General features: G+C 28.2%; 1 protein-coding gene across 6 annotated transcripts in view; it reads left to right on the top strand.

The window, feature by feature from the left end:
* The window catches only part of LOC135922250 (electroneutral sodium bicarbonate exchanger 1-like), a 138,745-nt gene that overhangs the window by 83,762 nt on the left and 41,035 nt on the right, over positions 1 to 13,948 (top strand). For all 6 annotated transcript variants that reach the window (XR_010570813.1, XM_065456660.1, XM_065456663.1 and 3 more), the window contains 2 exons: positions 11,733 to 11,820; positions 11,964 to 12,110. Coding sequence is in view for 5 of the 6 variants with exons in the window: in XM_065456660.1 (XP_065312732.1) it covers positions 11,733 to 11,820; positions 11,964 to 12,110 (235 nt within the window). In the remaining variant the exon portion in view is untranslated. The remainder of the gene's footprint in view (positions 1 to 11,732; positions 11,821 to 11,963; positions 12,111 to 13,948) is intronic.

The raw sequence follows: 13,948 nt of genomic DNA, 5'->3' as shown, positions 1-13,948 counted from the left end.
AAAGGACTTGTGTGATGGAAGAAGTGTAAAGATGTCCTCCAGTTTAAGGAGTATGTCAAGTGTGGAATGAAGAAAGGTGCTTATTGCCTCGTGTCCTCCTACAGGCGATCCTAGATGTGTTAATTCAACGCTTGATGTGAATTTGAAATCGTGATTGTTGGGAACATTAGAATTTAAATGTGAGAATTCAGATTTGCTCTGGTTAAGCGAAAGTCCAATGGCTGTGCCCATTTCTTTAATTATGTTGACTGCTTTGGCGATTTCACTACAGGGACCACTCAAGATTCCATCATCAATATACCAAGCGTGGAGCGATAGAGTACATGAAGAGTTTATTGATTTTATCATGTCATTGATTCCAAGACTAAAGAGAAGGGATCCGAGAGGGTCACCCTGTTGGATACCCTCGACAGAAAGTATCTTTTCTTTGTTGAATTGTAAGATTGTTGGTGATTGGTAGCAAGAGAAAAGAAATTTGGTGTAAGCGGGGAAATGGAAGCAAGTTGAATGTAGGAACGTGTTGCGCGAAAGAGTGTTGTAGGCGTTAGAGAAGTCAATTTTTACTAGAGATTCGTTTTTTGGGTTATTTTCAAGGTGAATTCTTGTTAAGTGCACAGCAGCTTCACACCCACCAGGTATCCTTACACCAAGTTGTTAGGGGCTTAGAATGTGTGCGGCATCGTGTTTGATTCTAGATGCGATTAATTTAGCGACCAATCTACGGTAAGTTGAACCAATGGCGATGGGCCAAATGTCCTTGTTTGGTTTTTGGAGTGCGATGAGTCTGGCACCGAAGATTAAGGGGGTAATAAAGCTGGGTACGTCTCCATTTAGGATTTTGTTGACTAAGTTTGTGATTTTAGTAAGAATTGAAACCTGTGTACAGATCACAGGAGAGGTAATGTCCTGTAAAAAAAATTGGTCTAATCCCATCTAGACCATGAGCCGAATCCCGATGAAAAGATAGGATTGCTTTCCTTACTTCTTCCTGTGTGAAGTCTACTGCACAATGGGAGTAGGGTTGGGGCAATATTGGCATAAATATTGTTGTGGGATGCTTTGATCGATGCTTAATTAAGGTATCTAAATTGGATTCCGCCAGAGTGTCATTGGTTGAAATGAGTTTGAGGGCCCCTTTGATATTAAGACTGTCAATTTTCTTCGAAATTAATGAGGCTTTTGTTGAAGTGGGGTTATTTTTTTTTGTTTTTGGGATGTCTGGTGATTTGGGACTCATGAAGATGAGTGTTGATGTTTAAACAGGCATCTTTTATTTGTTGAGTTAAGGATTTTTGGAGTGATATGTCAGGTATTTTGAAACTATTGTACCCGAAGTTTAGAAATTTTAACCATTCTTCTTCATTGTTAAAGTTTTGCAAAAGAGAAGATATGCAGTTGCTGAGAGATTTAGCTACTTGTATTATCGCTCCTTTGTGTATTCTCCTTATGATACTTGGTTTTGTGGAGTTAAGAAAAATATCTGAGAATGAGGCACCAATTACTTGGTTTAGGGGGGGGGGGATCTATGAGAGGGAGGGGAAGCGAGTAAGTGATCTGAGAAAGTAATTTTTAAATTAATATTTTTAATTAAATTAATAATTGGTTATGAATTTATATATTGAGTAAGTATAAATATATTGTAATTACTTGATAAAGAAGTAAATGAGAAACATAAATTTTTTAAGGTATTTTTAATTTGAGAAAGCATTTAAGAGGGGAAAGGCTAACATCTTAAACGTAATTTTGAATATAATTATATCATTAAACTCAGAATTTAACCGCTTAGATGTATTTTTTAACGTTTCCGGTTCACAAAATAAATTTTTTGTCGCGTATAGGGGAAAGGCTAACATCTTAAACGTAATTTTTATAATATTTATATCATTGAACTCAGAATTTAATTCTCTATCCAAAACCGCTTAGATGTATTTTTTTAAGTTTCCGGTTCACATAATAAATATTTTGTCGCGAAAGACATTTACAGGGGAAAGGCTAACATTTTAAAAGTAATTTTTATAATATTTATATCATTGAACTGAATTTAATTCTCTATCCAAAACTCCTTAGATGTATTTTTTTACGTTTCCGGTTCACAAAATAAATTTTTTGTCGCGAAAGACATTTATAGGGGATAAATAATTTATTTTTAAATATTTATATTAAACTTTTATAAGTTATTTTACATGATCGTCTTTGTGATAATTGTCATGTTATTTTTTAACATTTATGAAATCTTTGACAGTAAAGGATAAAAATATAATTTATATTATTAAAATGTTAAATTATAAATTCAATGGTGATGTTCCTTTCTAAAAATGACAATTATAAACATAAATTGTAAATATGTTAAATTAAAATTTTAGTAAAGATGTACACTAGATAAGTGACAATTGTCATAATCGTTATTTCTAAAGTTTTTTGAAATTTTTTGACGCATATAGGTAAAAATATAGATTTACGTTTAATTAAAAATTCAGTGAAGTTGTACCATAGATATATGTGACAATTGTCATAATCGTTATTTGTAAAGTTTTTTGAATTTTTTTGACGGAAATAGGTAAAAATATATAGTGTAAATATGTTAAATTAAAATTTCAGTGAAGATGTACCCTAGATAAGTGACAATTGTCATAATCGTTATTACTAAAGTTTTTTGAATTTTTTTGACGCAAATAGGTAAAAATATAGATTGTAAATATGTTAAATTAAAATTTCAGTGATAGATAGCTGACAATTGTCAAAATCGTTATTTCTACAGTTTTTTGAAATTTTTTTGACGCACATAGGTAAAAATATAGATTGTAAATACGTTTAATTAAAAATTCGATGAAGATATATCATAGATAAGTGACAATTGTCATAATCGTTATTTCTAAAGTTTTGAAATTTTTTGACGCATATAGGTAAAAATTTAGATTGTAAATACGTTTAATTAAAAATTCGATGAAGATGTATCATAGATAAGTGACAATTGTCATAATCGTTATTTCTAAAGTTTTTTGAAATTTTTTGACGCAATAGATATGTGACAATTGTCATAATCGTTATTTTTTAACTTTTTTGAATTTTTTTAAATAAATAGGTAAAAATATATATTGTAAAGATATTAAAATATATTCAGTGAAGATGTACCATAGAAGAGTGACAATAAGTGATCTGCATCGGGCCTTTTTTTTCAAGCCCTGCCCTAAATTTTTTTTAGAAAAGTTTTTCCGGCCCGGCCCAAATCAGAAATTTTTTAATAAGTTTTGCCGGCTCGGTCCGAACCCGAATTTTTTTTTAAAAAATTTACCTACCCAGCCCGGCCCGAATTTATTTAAATATAGAAATTAATCTTTATAATTACTCAAAATAAAAGACATATGCTATATGTAGTTTAGTTTCAATAAATAAAATCAAATATTTTTATTTTACATAAAAAATTCAATATATAATTGATAAATTTAGATATATTTAAAAAAATATCCAAGGTCCGACTCGACCCGGCATGAATTTTTTTTAAAATATTAGGCCCGGCCTGAACCCGATTATTTTAAATAGAATTAAACGGGCTTCGGGCCGGGCCTAACTTTGCAGATCTCTAGTGACAATTGTCATTAACGTTATTTTTGAACTTTTTTGAAGCAAATGGGTAAAAATATATATTGTAGTTAAATTAAAATTTCAGTGAAGATGTACCATAGAAAAGTGACAATTGTCATAATCGTTATTTTTGAACTTTTTTGAATTTTTTTAAAGTAAATCGGTAAAAATATATATTGTAAAAATGTTAAATTAAAATTTCAGTGAAGATGTACCATAGAAAAGTGAGAATTGTTATAATCGTTATTTGGAACTTTTTTTAATTTTTTCAAAGAGAATAAGTAAAAATATATATTATAAACATGTTATATTAAAATTTCAGTGAAGATGACCATAAAAAAGTGTCAATTGTCATAATCATTATTTGTAAACCTTTTTGAAAATTTTTAAAGCAAACTTGTAAATATATATATTGTACATGTTAAATTACAATTTCAGTTAATCGTTATTTAAAATATTTTTAAATTTTTTTGCCCAAATGCTGGTTTTTAGCCCACGCCCTTCTATCAAATTGGGCTGGCTAGCTAAATAAGTTAAAAAGTGCTAACGGACCTTTGAAAAATTTTAACAATGAGCAGGCTAATAAACAACTTTTATTTGTTATTTAAAATTTATTAGGTAAATATTAAAAAATATATTCTTCATAACTTTTTTTTAAATACCAGATTATCGTAAACTGTTGTAGATGTTATCGTCAGAAAAATTAATGAGATAGTTATAAACATCAGAACGGTTTTCTGCAAAAAGAGAGTTTATTTTGATGTGCAATGTAATCCTAGGCATTTTGATAAAAATAATAGTAAAGGTATTTCTGAAAAGGCCTTGGAAAAATTGACACAACAAATATATTGAATGTTAAATAACGTAACGAATTGTGTTCATTTGCCTGTGAAATCAAAGATTTAATAGCAGAATTAAATGAAACGGACGATGATATCGTATGAGCAGGTGAGGAGTCTAATGAAAAAGTAGAATAAGATAATAACTCAGAATGTGAATTGTGATAATAAATGTAACAATTGTTTAATATGCCTGTATGAAATTCTTAAAAGATACAATATGCACACAAGTGCATACACTAATTTATTTTTCACATTTGAATACATTTCTTTATCATTTACTCAAGTTAATTGCGAGAGAACATTTAGTAAATTATAAAAAAATAGGCTGAGAAATAATATAGACGAAGAAAAATTAGGATCGTTTTTAATGTTAGTTGTATGAGAACTTTTAGTGGAGATTGAACTAAAAGATATTCTTGTTTATTTGCGCAAAGGTTCAAATGAGAGTTATCAACGTAAAATTATATATTATCTTAATTCTTTTATTTAAAAATCATGTAATACATATAAAAAAACATTTAAAAAATAAATAAATATTGTTATTTTAAAATTTTTTAAATGGTATTTTAAAAAAAATAGGAACGCTTTTGAACACAAAAAAATTGGATTCATTTTGCATGATAATAAGAATAACAAATAATATGAGTAAATAATAAAAAAATTTTTTTATATTATCATAAATATTTTTATCATAATTTAAATCGAATATTTTTTTATGCTTACTAAATTATGAAATTATTAGTAAGGGTGTAGCGTTGAGACTGAACCATTTATTAAAATAAGAATTTTTTTTAAAAAAAACTTACTGGTGCCATCAAGGCGCTATAAGCATTTAAATTTAAGAATAAATAATACATTTTAAATTGAAATAATTTAAAGAACCAAAAAATCTTACTATTGTTACAATATTTAAATAACAATGGGAGAGAGAGACGGGGGAGGGGTTGGTCATTTATCTATTTTAATCTTTATTTTTCGGATCTTTTCTCAATTTTTTTCTTCTCAATTTACATTTAATTTTTTTAGTATAACCTAGCAATAATTAATTTTGATAAATAAATTTATAAGAGTGCTCATGGCATAGGTGGAAATTTTATGTCCCCAAAAAATTTTCTGCAATTATATATACCCCCACCCCCAAAACACAAAATCTTACGAAAAAATATTCGAAATAATATTATCTAAATGTCAAGAAAGGGATTTATTTCCTGATCCATTATATATATATATATATATACATGGATTTCGAAAAATTTGCTATGAGCTAGGTTAAAACTGTCATTGGTATGATCATTAATATGTTAAATTATTTATATTTGTTTTTTCAATTAGTGGATCATATTATAATCAGAGGATGATTTACCATTTGTGTCAAAGTACCCATAGAAAACTACAAAAGCTAGGTCTGGAACGCCAATACAGAACCAATGAAGCCCTAAGCTTCTTTTGTGGCATGAGGGACAGCTTAGCATTTGTTCCTTTATGTGATATGGGCAATGCAATGGCATTCCTGAGATCAGTTACTCCGACCAATGGTAAAGATATTCTTGAATATTTCGATAAAAATTACATCAATGGAGCCAAGGGAGGTCACAAGAAGCAATTCTCAATCCCAGACACGTCGAATTTGGCCTCGATTTCCTCCAGAAACTTGGAACGTGATGAAACCCACAAATAATCAATGCGAAGGTTGGGATCATCATTTTTCATATCTGGTTGGGAATAAACGCCCATCAATTTGGGTATTGATTAATAAAATGAAATGCGAGGTTGCTGCCGATAAACCAAACTTGAACGATGGCGTGTAGGTAGTTGGACATCAAATCAAAATCGCAGAGTTATAATACCCAGATTCGGTTAAGGAAACTTTGCGAGGAATACCGTGATAGGGTGCAAAGTCTTCCAGATTAGATTTTATGAGGGCAATTTTCACCTTTATTTGATGTCAACCGATATAATTATTATTCTAAATTATTAAATTTGTATATACATAATGATTTTTCAATAAAATAAACAGATCTTATTGCAAATTTTGTCAAATTTATTCTACTTAATATAGTAATTAAGGATGGATATTGTATTTATTACTATAGTAAATAATTTTTACGAAAATTAGTAATACATGGGTTATTTTACTGGGGTATTTTTTTGTCCCAGTACCAATTTGAGAGCATTTTTCATGGAGGGTATATGAGTAATCTTTAAGTAATGAATTGGGGCCTAAAAAAATTTATTATTAAATTATATTTCTATAATAATTTTTTCTAAAATACTAATTTGTATGTACTTTATTAAATCCAAATAAAAATATACCGATATTATTAGGTCCTAACAGGAGGTTTTTATTCCGAGGTTTTTTCGGGGGTTTTTTTCCGGGATTCGATATTTTATTATATGAAATTAAAAATAATATTGACATTATAGGGGAAATGTGCCATGAATGGCTATGTTTTTGCCTTTTTGAAAAAAATTATTAAAAGAGGAAAAGATTTGTTTTGACTTTTAAAGAAAACATGGTACGTCTGATCAATTGCGAGAAAAATTTTTTTTGAGGAAGAATTATGAAATCTATTTTGCGGAAAAAGGTTTAGTTAATCCCCCCCCTCTTAAATACTTTATATAAATAATAACAAATTCAGTATCGTTTTGTAATATTTTTTAAAGAAAATACATGTTCGCATTTTTTAGGCGTGGCGATTAAGTGTGTGAACCCCGGGTCTTTTCCATAGGCTCGTGATCAGAGCTGGTTTAGTCAATTTTTAGACCCAAATCACGGGTCTGGGGGTTACACAACTAACCAATTAGTAAAACTTAATCTTTTTTTTTATTTAAATAGTTTTCAAATCATTTATTTATACGTGTAGATTTACAAATCAATCTCCTTACTTTCAAATTTAAATAGTTATGTAATTATAAAGTGTGCTCTCCTCCTCGCCTAATAAGATAAACGGGCGTAGGCTAAAAGTCACCTCGTTTTAACAAAAAAGTTCGAAAATAACGGTTATGACTATTGTCACTTTCTATGGTACATCTTCACTGAAATTTCAATTTAACATGTTTACAATATATATTTTTACCTATTTGCTTTAAAAAAATTCAAAAAACTTTATAAATAACGATTATGACAATTATCACTTATCTAGGGGAAATCTTCACTGAAATTTTAATTTAACATATTTACAATCTATATTTTTACCCATTAGCGTCAAAAATAAACTAATATGTTTTAAAATACAGATTATGATATTTGTCATTTTTACAAAGAAACATCATCATTGAATTAATAATTTAACATATTTATAATATAAATTATATTTTTACCCTTTTGTTCCAAAAATTTCAAAAATGTTAAAAAATATCATGACAATTGTCACATTAAAATATTATAAGACGATCATGTAAAATAACATAAAAATTTTATACATGTAAAATAACATAAAAATTTTATATAAATATTTATAAATTATTTAAACTAGTTCTTTTAATATACTAAAAAAATTTTTACAAAAATGATAAAAAAAAACTAAAAGATTAATAATTCACAAAAAAATTAATTAAAAAAGAAGATTTTAAATTCTTATCAATTCAAATTTTGCTTAAAATTTTTGCATGAAAACCACAAATTAATTGTAACAAAAATAATATTATACACCTATTCGAAATATTCGTCCTCTAGTCGACTTAAGTTCATGACTCAAGTGGAAAACTCATGTTCTCGACTCAAGTCGACTTAATTTAATGACTCTGTTGACTGGAGTTCACGACTCGAGTCGACTTGAGTTTACGACTCGAGTTCACGACTTCAGTCAGTCGACTAATTCGACTAACGACCCTGAGTCAGAATCGGGTGAACTCGACTTTTTAACAACACTACAACCATATTTATTTTTTACCCCCCTCCCAAGTCAAACTTATATACACCATATTTAGGTTGAACTAGACTTATTTGATACCAATCCATCATATCAATATTTGGTGCCGATAATAATCCTAACCTACGTAGTAATTGCCATAGAGAGGTGGCGTTTGGTTTGCTAATTATTCAATAGTTCTAATTAGCTATCGATTGATGCCTCTAATAATCATATATTTATATACCTTATTAAGGTCAAGAAAAAACAACTTAAAATATATTGGTTGTGCTTGTGATTTGTGCTCATTGCTAGTTTAGTCGATTCTTAGACTTAAGTTACGGATCTGGGTTTTACACAATTAACCAATTATAATCAATTGAGTTTCATAAAATTTAATAAACTATTTTTTGAGAAGAGTCGATTTTTTTTACTAAAAACTCAACTTGACGTAGTTAAGCCGACTCGGCTGAGTCGTTTAACAACACTAGCAAATAGTGAGGAAGAATTGAGGGATAAAACTAGTAAATGGAAAATGGCTATGGAAGCAAAGGGTCTGAAAATGAATGCCGCAAAGACAAAGGTGATGATTGGTGGGGAAAATCGAAAGATGGATGAATCCGGTAAGTCACCTTGTGGTATATGTTGGAAAGGAGTTGCAAGCGATTCAATTCAATGCACCAGATGCCCGAAATGGGTACATAATAGATGTAACGGGAAAAGGGAAGTTTGATGTTAGAGAAAAGAGATGAGAATGATTAGATGGATGTGTGGGGTATCTCTGAGAGAGAGAGAAACTAGCAAGGAATTGCGAGCAAGATTGGGTATAGAAATTATTAGAGTGATAATGCGACGATATAGACTAAGATGGTTTGGGCATGTAGAACGTATGCCAAAAGATGACTGGGTAAAAAGATGCACCTTCATGGAAGTAGGAGGATCAAAACATAGAGGAAGGCTGACCTGGACAAATGTGATAGCGACGGATATGAAAAGCATGAATCTTACAAATATTGATTCTCAGGACCGCTAAAAATTGAAAAGAAAAATCAGAGGGAAAACTGGCCTACCTGAATAAACATGGAAATCGCCATAAAACGGAGAAGAAAATAAATCATTACATTATTATAAGATTTTAAAATAATATCCCTTTTTGTTACTGGTATTTTTAAACGGACGTCTTTTATTCAAAATGGAGACTGCCGATCCTTTGTCAATTAAAAAATTAATATATATTTTATCTATCCATCTCAAATTTTTTTTGCGACTCCTCTAAAAAACCCCAATCCTTAAAACTTTCTCGCTCCTTTTCTGGGACATCTATCGTTTGAACATATTCTTTCTTACCACTATTTTTTCTGCATATTTTCTCTAAATGTCTTTTTATTTTACAATTATGGTAAATTGCATTCAAATTGGTAAGCGGAAAATAATTCCTCGGAAAAAAAATCCCCATTAATAATTCTTAGAAAATAATTCTCCGGAATTGATTTTCTTAATATTTTTAAATATATTATTTGAGGATTTTTATTCCATGGATATATTTATAGGGAATTTTTTCTCCTAATTTATTAATTTTGTAATTTTTAATATATTATAAAAAGGAGATTTATTTCCCGGGGAATTATTTTCCTAGATTCACTTGTCATACTGCTCTCTTGTAACTGTTTTTGCAATTTTATTTATCTCCTTTCCTGCATATAATTTTCCTACGAAATCATTTCCGTTATCTCCATTGAAATCGCGATTTAAACAACCCTTTCCCATGTCAAGTCTGGAGTGTTGATTAATTTCATTATATTTTTTCATTCGTAATTTCCGACACTAATTTATCCCGCAATACTGCATTATATATATCTCTTTAAAATCACACTTATTTGTTTTTATCTTTAATTTATTTATATATTCTGTAATCTTTCTCCCTTTTCATGTTCTATTTTGGAAAAATAATATCTAGCATAAAATTAGTTTTTTTCGAGTAATATTTTTTTTAAATTTAATTATATCATCATATGATATTTCATCTAACATCTTCAGTAAAACACAAAGTAAATAATTTTGAATAAACCTCTAATCCAATATTTGCTAATAAAAACGATTTGTTGTCTCCTATTTTGGCGATTTTAAAAATGAATTCCATCTTTGATAAATAAACTTCTATTCGCACTCCTTTATATTAGATTTCTCCATTTGAAACTGCGCCAACGACATATTTGACTCTTATTGAACAATTTATATTTTTAACTGCTTTCATATATTTTGTACTGTTTATATATATTTTACAAATAATACATCAATTAATCATCATAGAGAATATAATTAATCATATTACAGTTGCCTTTAAGGTAATGGATTATATTACAATAATAAACTAGACTGACAATTGTATGATTAAAATATGAAATTTGGGACGGGACTAATTGAATGCAAGTTTAATTTACTTAATAATATAAAGTAGGTGGGGATTGGATCAATGAAAGTGATTCGATCATAAAAAATTAAATTTAGAAACGTAAAGCTAAATTTTATTTTTTGATTCAAGCTCCGACTAAATCTTATTCCGATGACTCTACTTTATATTATCAAATAAATAAAAACAGGGTTCATCCTTTTTTAAAGCTTTGATTGTCAGTTTCATGTTATAATATTACATGTGATTAATATTATCATTACAGAATCTAAATTCCTTGATTTCCATTTACTTTATGCCTTAAAATCAATTTTTTAGGCATTATTTTAAGGAAAACATATATTAATAGTTAATCGGGATTAAACTCCGATTCCACCATATAAATCTGTTTATTCATACCTAGGCCACCGTCCTTCTTGACGTGCTATATTCTTTGTTATCCCTGTTATAAATCAGTTTGCTTTACCAATTCATTATCAATATCTTGTATTCGCTTAATCAATCATATCACCATATATTTAATGATTTTTAAAATATATTGCACAGGTCCAAATTTGTCTATCATAGCAAAAAAATTTCTAATTGAATTTATAAATAGAATTCATTAGTTAAACTTTATTTTAATTTAAAAAATTAGTTATTTAACACTTAAAAATATTTGATGTGACACTCTAACTATTAGTATGCGTTTTTTTTAAGATAATGAAATAAATTTAAAAGGCGCTCAACATATTATTGTTGCAGGTTTAATTTTATTTAGCACGTTTTTTAAATTAATATGAGAGATGTATCGCAGCATATTTAGAATACCTACTCTATAAATTTCAGACTAATTTTGTAAGATATTACTTTCCTGAGCAATACTAATGTTGTCCAAATCGATTTAACCGATTTTTTTTTAAAAATTTTTTGATTTATCCGTTTTATAAAAATTGGCGAAATCGAGTTTATTTTCCTATTGAGCACATTGCCGATAAAAGTTATACTCATTAAAATTGTATTTTATTTACGAAATATTTTTTAAAATTTGTTACTTCACTTATTTAGATTTATATTTTTGCTCATCGGTCCCATTGGATACGTTGACAGGTACCACGAAATTGGGCGATGTCTGGCTACTTTGATGTCGGATGAAGTATTCTTAAATTATATGTAAAACAATTGCAAAAGAGTGAAAGAAAGAGAGATAGAAAAGAAAAAGAAAAACGAAAGGGGATATAATAATAATTAATTCATTTTGAATAACGTTTTATTCAATGGTGCTTAAAATTAATCTAGGTGTTCCACGACGTAGCTTACAAGGCCAAGAATATCCAAGATATTTTGGCGGGGGTAGACGAATTTTTAGACCAAGTCATAGTCCTTCCTCCAGGAGAGTGGGATCCTACCATAAGAATACAACCACCTTTGAATATCCCATCCCAGGTTTTATTCCTCTTTTTTAAATCTAATTCATGCTATAATTTATTTTCCTTTATCTCCAGAAAAAATAATATATTTCAAATAATGAAAAATTTTTATTTATAACAAAGTACATATTCTTGTGTTAATTAGAAATCTATTTTTCACTTAATTATAGGCCCCCACTCCTCATAGAAATACAAAATAAGCAATCTATTATTATTTCGGCTGCACAAAGACAGTCAACCCTAGGGCTAAATTAATTCCTTCAAATGTTTGAAAGAAAAATAATTACAGCAATGCATCCTTTTCTATGTATTACTAGTTAATTTTTAAGCATATCGTTGAATTGATGTGCTCTAATTTTAAAATTTTTCTAATTATAACTTTATATTAACAGAATAAATCATGTATTTTTTTAGTGCTGACGTTTTTTTGAAGAAAGGGAACGCCATTTGTTACCTTCTTCTAGAAGTAACGAGTAACACCATTCATTTTTTTAGTAACCGTACTCGTTACTTTAAATTTTTTCTTAAAAATATGCAAAAAACATATATTATTATATTATAAAATTATTTTTTAAATTTTATAAATAATTTAAGCCTAGTTTTTAAGTTAGATCAATCACCAAATTCCTTCTTTTTATTTTAAATTTTCGTTATTAACTTTTCAGCCAAGAATTTAATCTAATTAACATCAAATCAATCAAGATATGCTAAATTATATTCTTATTCTCTAATATTATAATTTATTTTATATAGAATATTATGTCAATTGTATATATTTCTTCAGATGAAGATGATTTTACCTGCCCTGGCCCAAATATGAACATTTTTACACCAATAAAGAAAATTAAGGGTATAAAGTCTACATTTCGTAAAATTTTGTCCCAATTCATACATTTCCTCAATTGTGGAATAAACATGGACAGTCTTGAAAATGTGCAGCCATTTATAAGGAAAAAATAGGAAGATATCTGATTAAACCGTGTGTAAAAGATGGAACTCCTTTTATAACTCCGTGAAATTAATAGTCTTTTTAAGGAGAATTGTCAATTTGACGAAGATAAATCAAAATTGCAAATATTTTTATATAATCACAAGTCGTGTATTGTATGTTAGTGCTTATTAAAAAATAAGATATATTTATATATGATTTTCTATGTTATGGAATCTGTTGCTACGGCTCTTTCTATTTTAGAACTGTCGAAATCCAGGATTAGAATTAAACGAACAGTAAAGTATATTTTCAAATGATAATCATGATAATTAACTTTTATAAAATTAAGTCTTTTATATAAATATTAGTGCTGTTCCGATCCTATCCGATACCTATTTTTTATTTCTACAATTAAGACTATAATTTAAAAAAAATGATAAAAATTATTATTTAGGATAAAAATTTTCGAAATATTAGTTTTATTAAGAATGTGATATTGTTGGCTGACTTTCAGAGCTATTTTTTTAAATTTGATTTGTTTTTCCTAATATTTCTCCTTCTTTTTGTATTAGCTCTTCGAATGCCGTTTGATGGAATCGCTTTAAATGTTTACGGATATTGGTAGTATTAAATAAATTTTTCGTTATTCCTCCCCGTTAAATTAGAATTCCGCAGATAACTCATTTTTCAAAATTATCTTTATCTTATTAAAATATTTCCATAATTCTGATACCATATTTTAAGATACTCTTTTATTTAAATTATAAATACAGGGTTTCCCATTCAAAAAAGGAAAAGTTTCAATCATAAAAGGAAAAGGTCCGATCAAAAAAGGAAAGAGGCCTATCATTAAAAGGAAAAGTCAATCAAAAAAGGAAAATTTCATTCAAAAAAGGAAAATCGTAATTTTTTTTGTCAATTTT

This window comes from Gordionus sp. m RMFG-2023, chromosome 1 (assembly GCF_954871325.1).
Source record: "Gordionus sp. m RMFG-2023 chromosome 1, tfGorSpeb1-WG-v2, whole genome shotgun sequence".
Taxonomy (NCBI): domain Eukaryota; kingdom Metazoa; phylum Nematomorpha; class Gordioida; order Chordodea; family Parachordodidae; genus Gordionus; species Gordionus sp. m RMFG-2023.
Note: the sequence above shows the minus strand (reverse complement) of the source record. Positions and strands in the feature narration are given on the sequence as shown.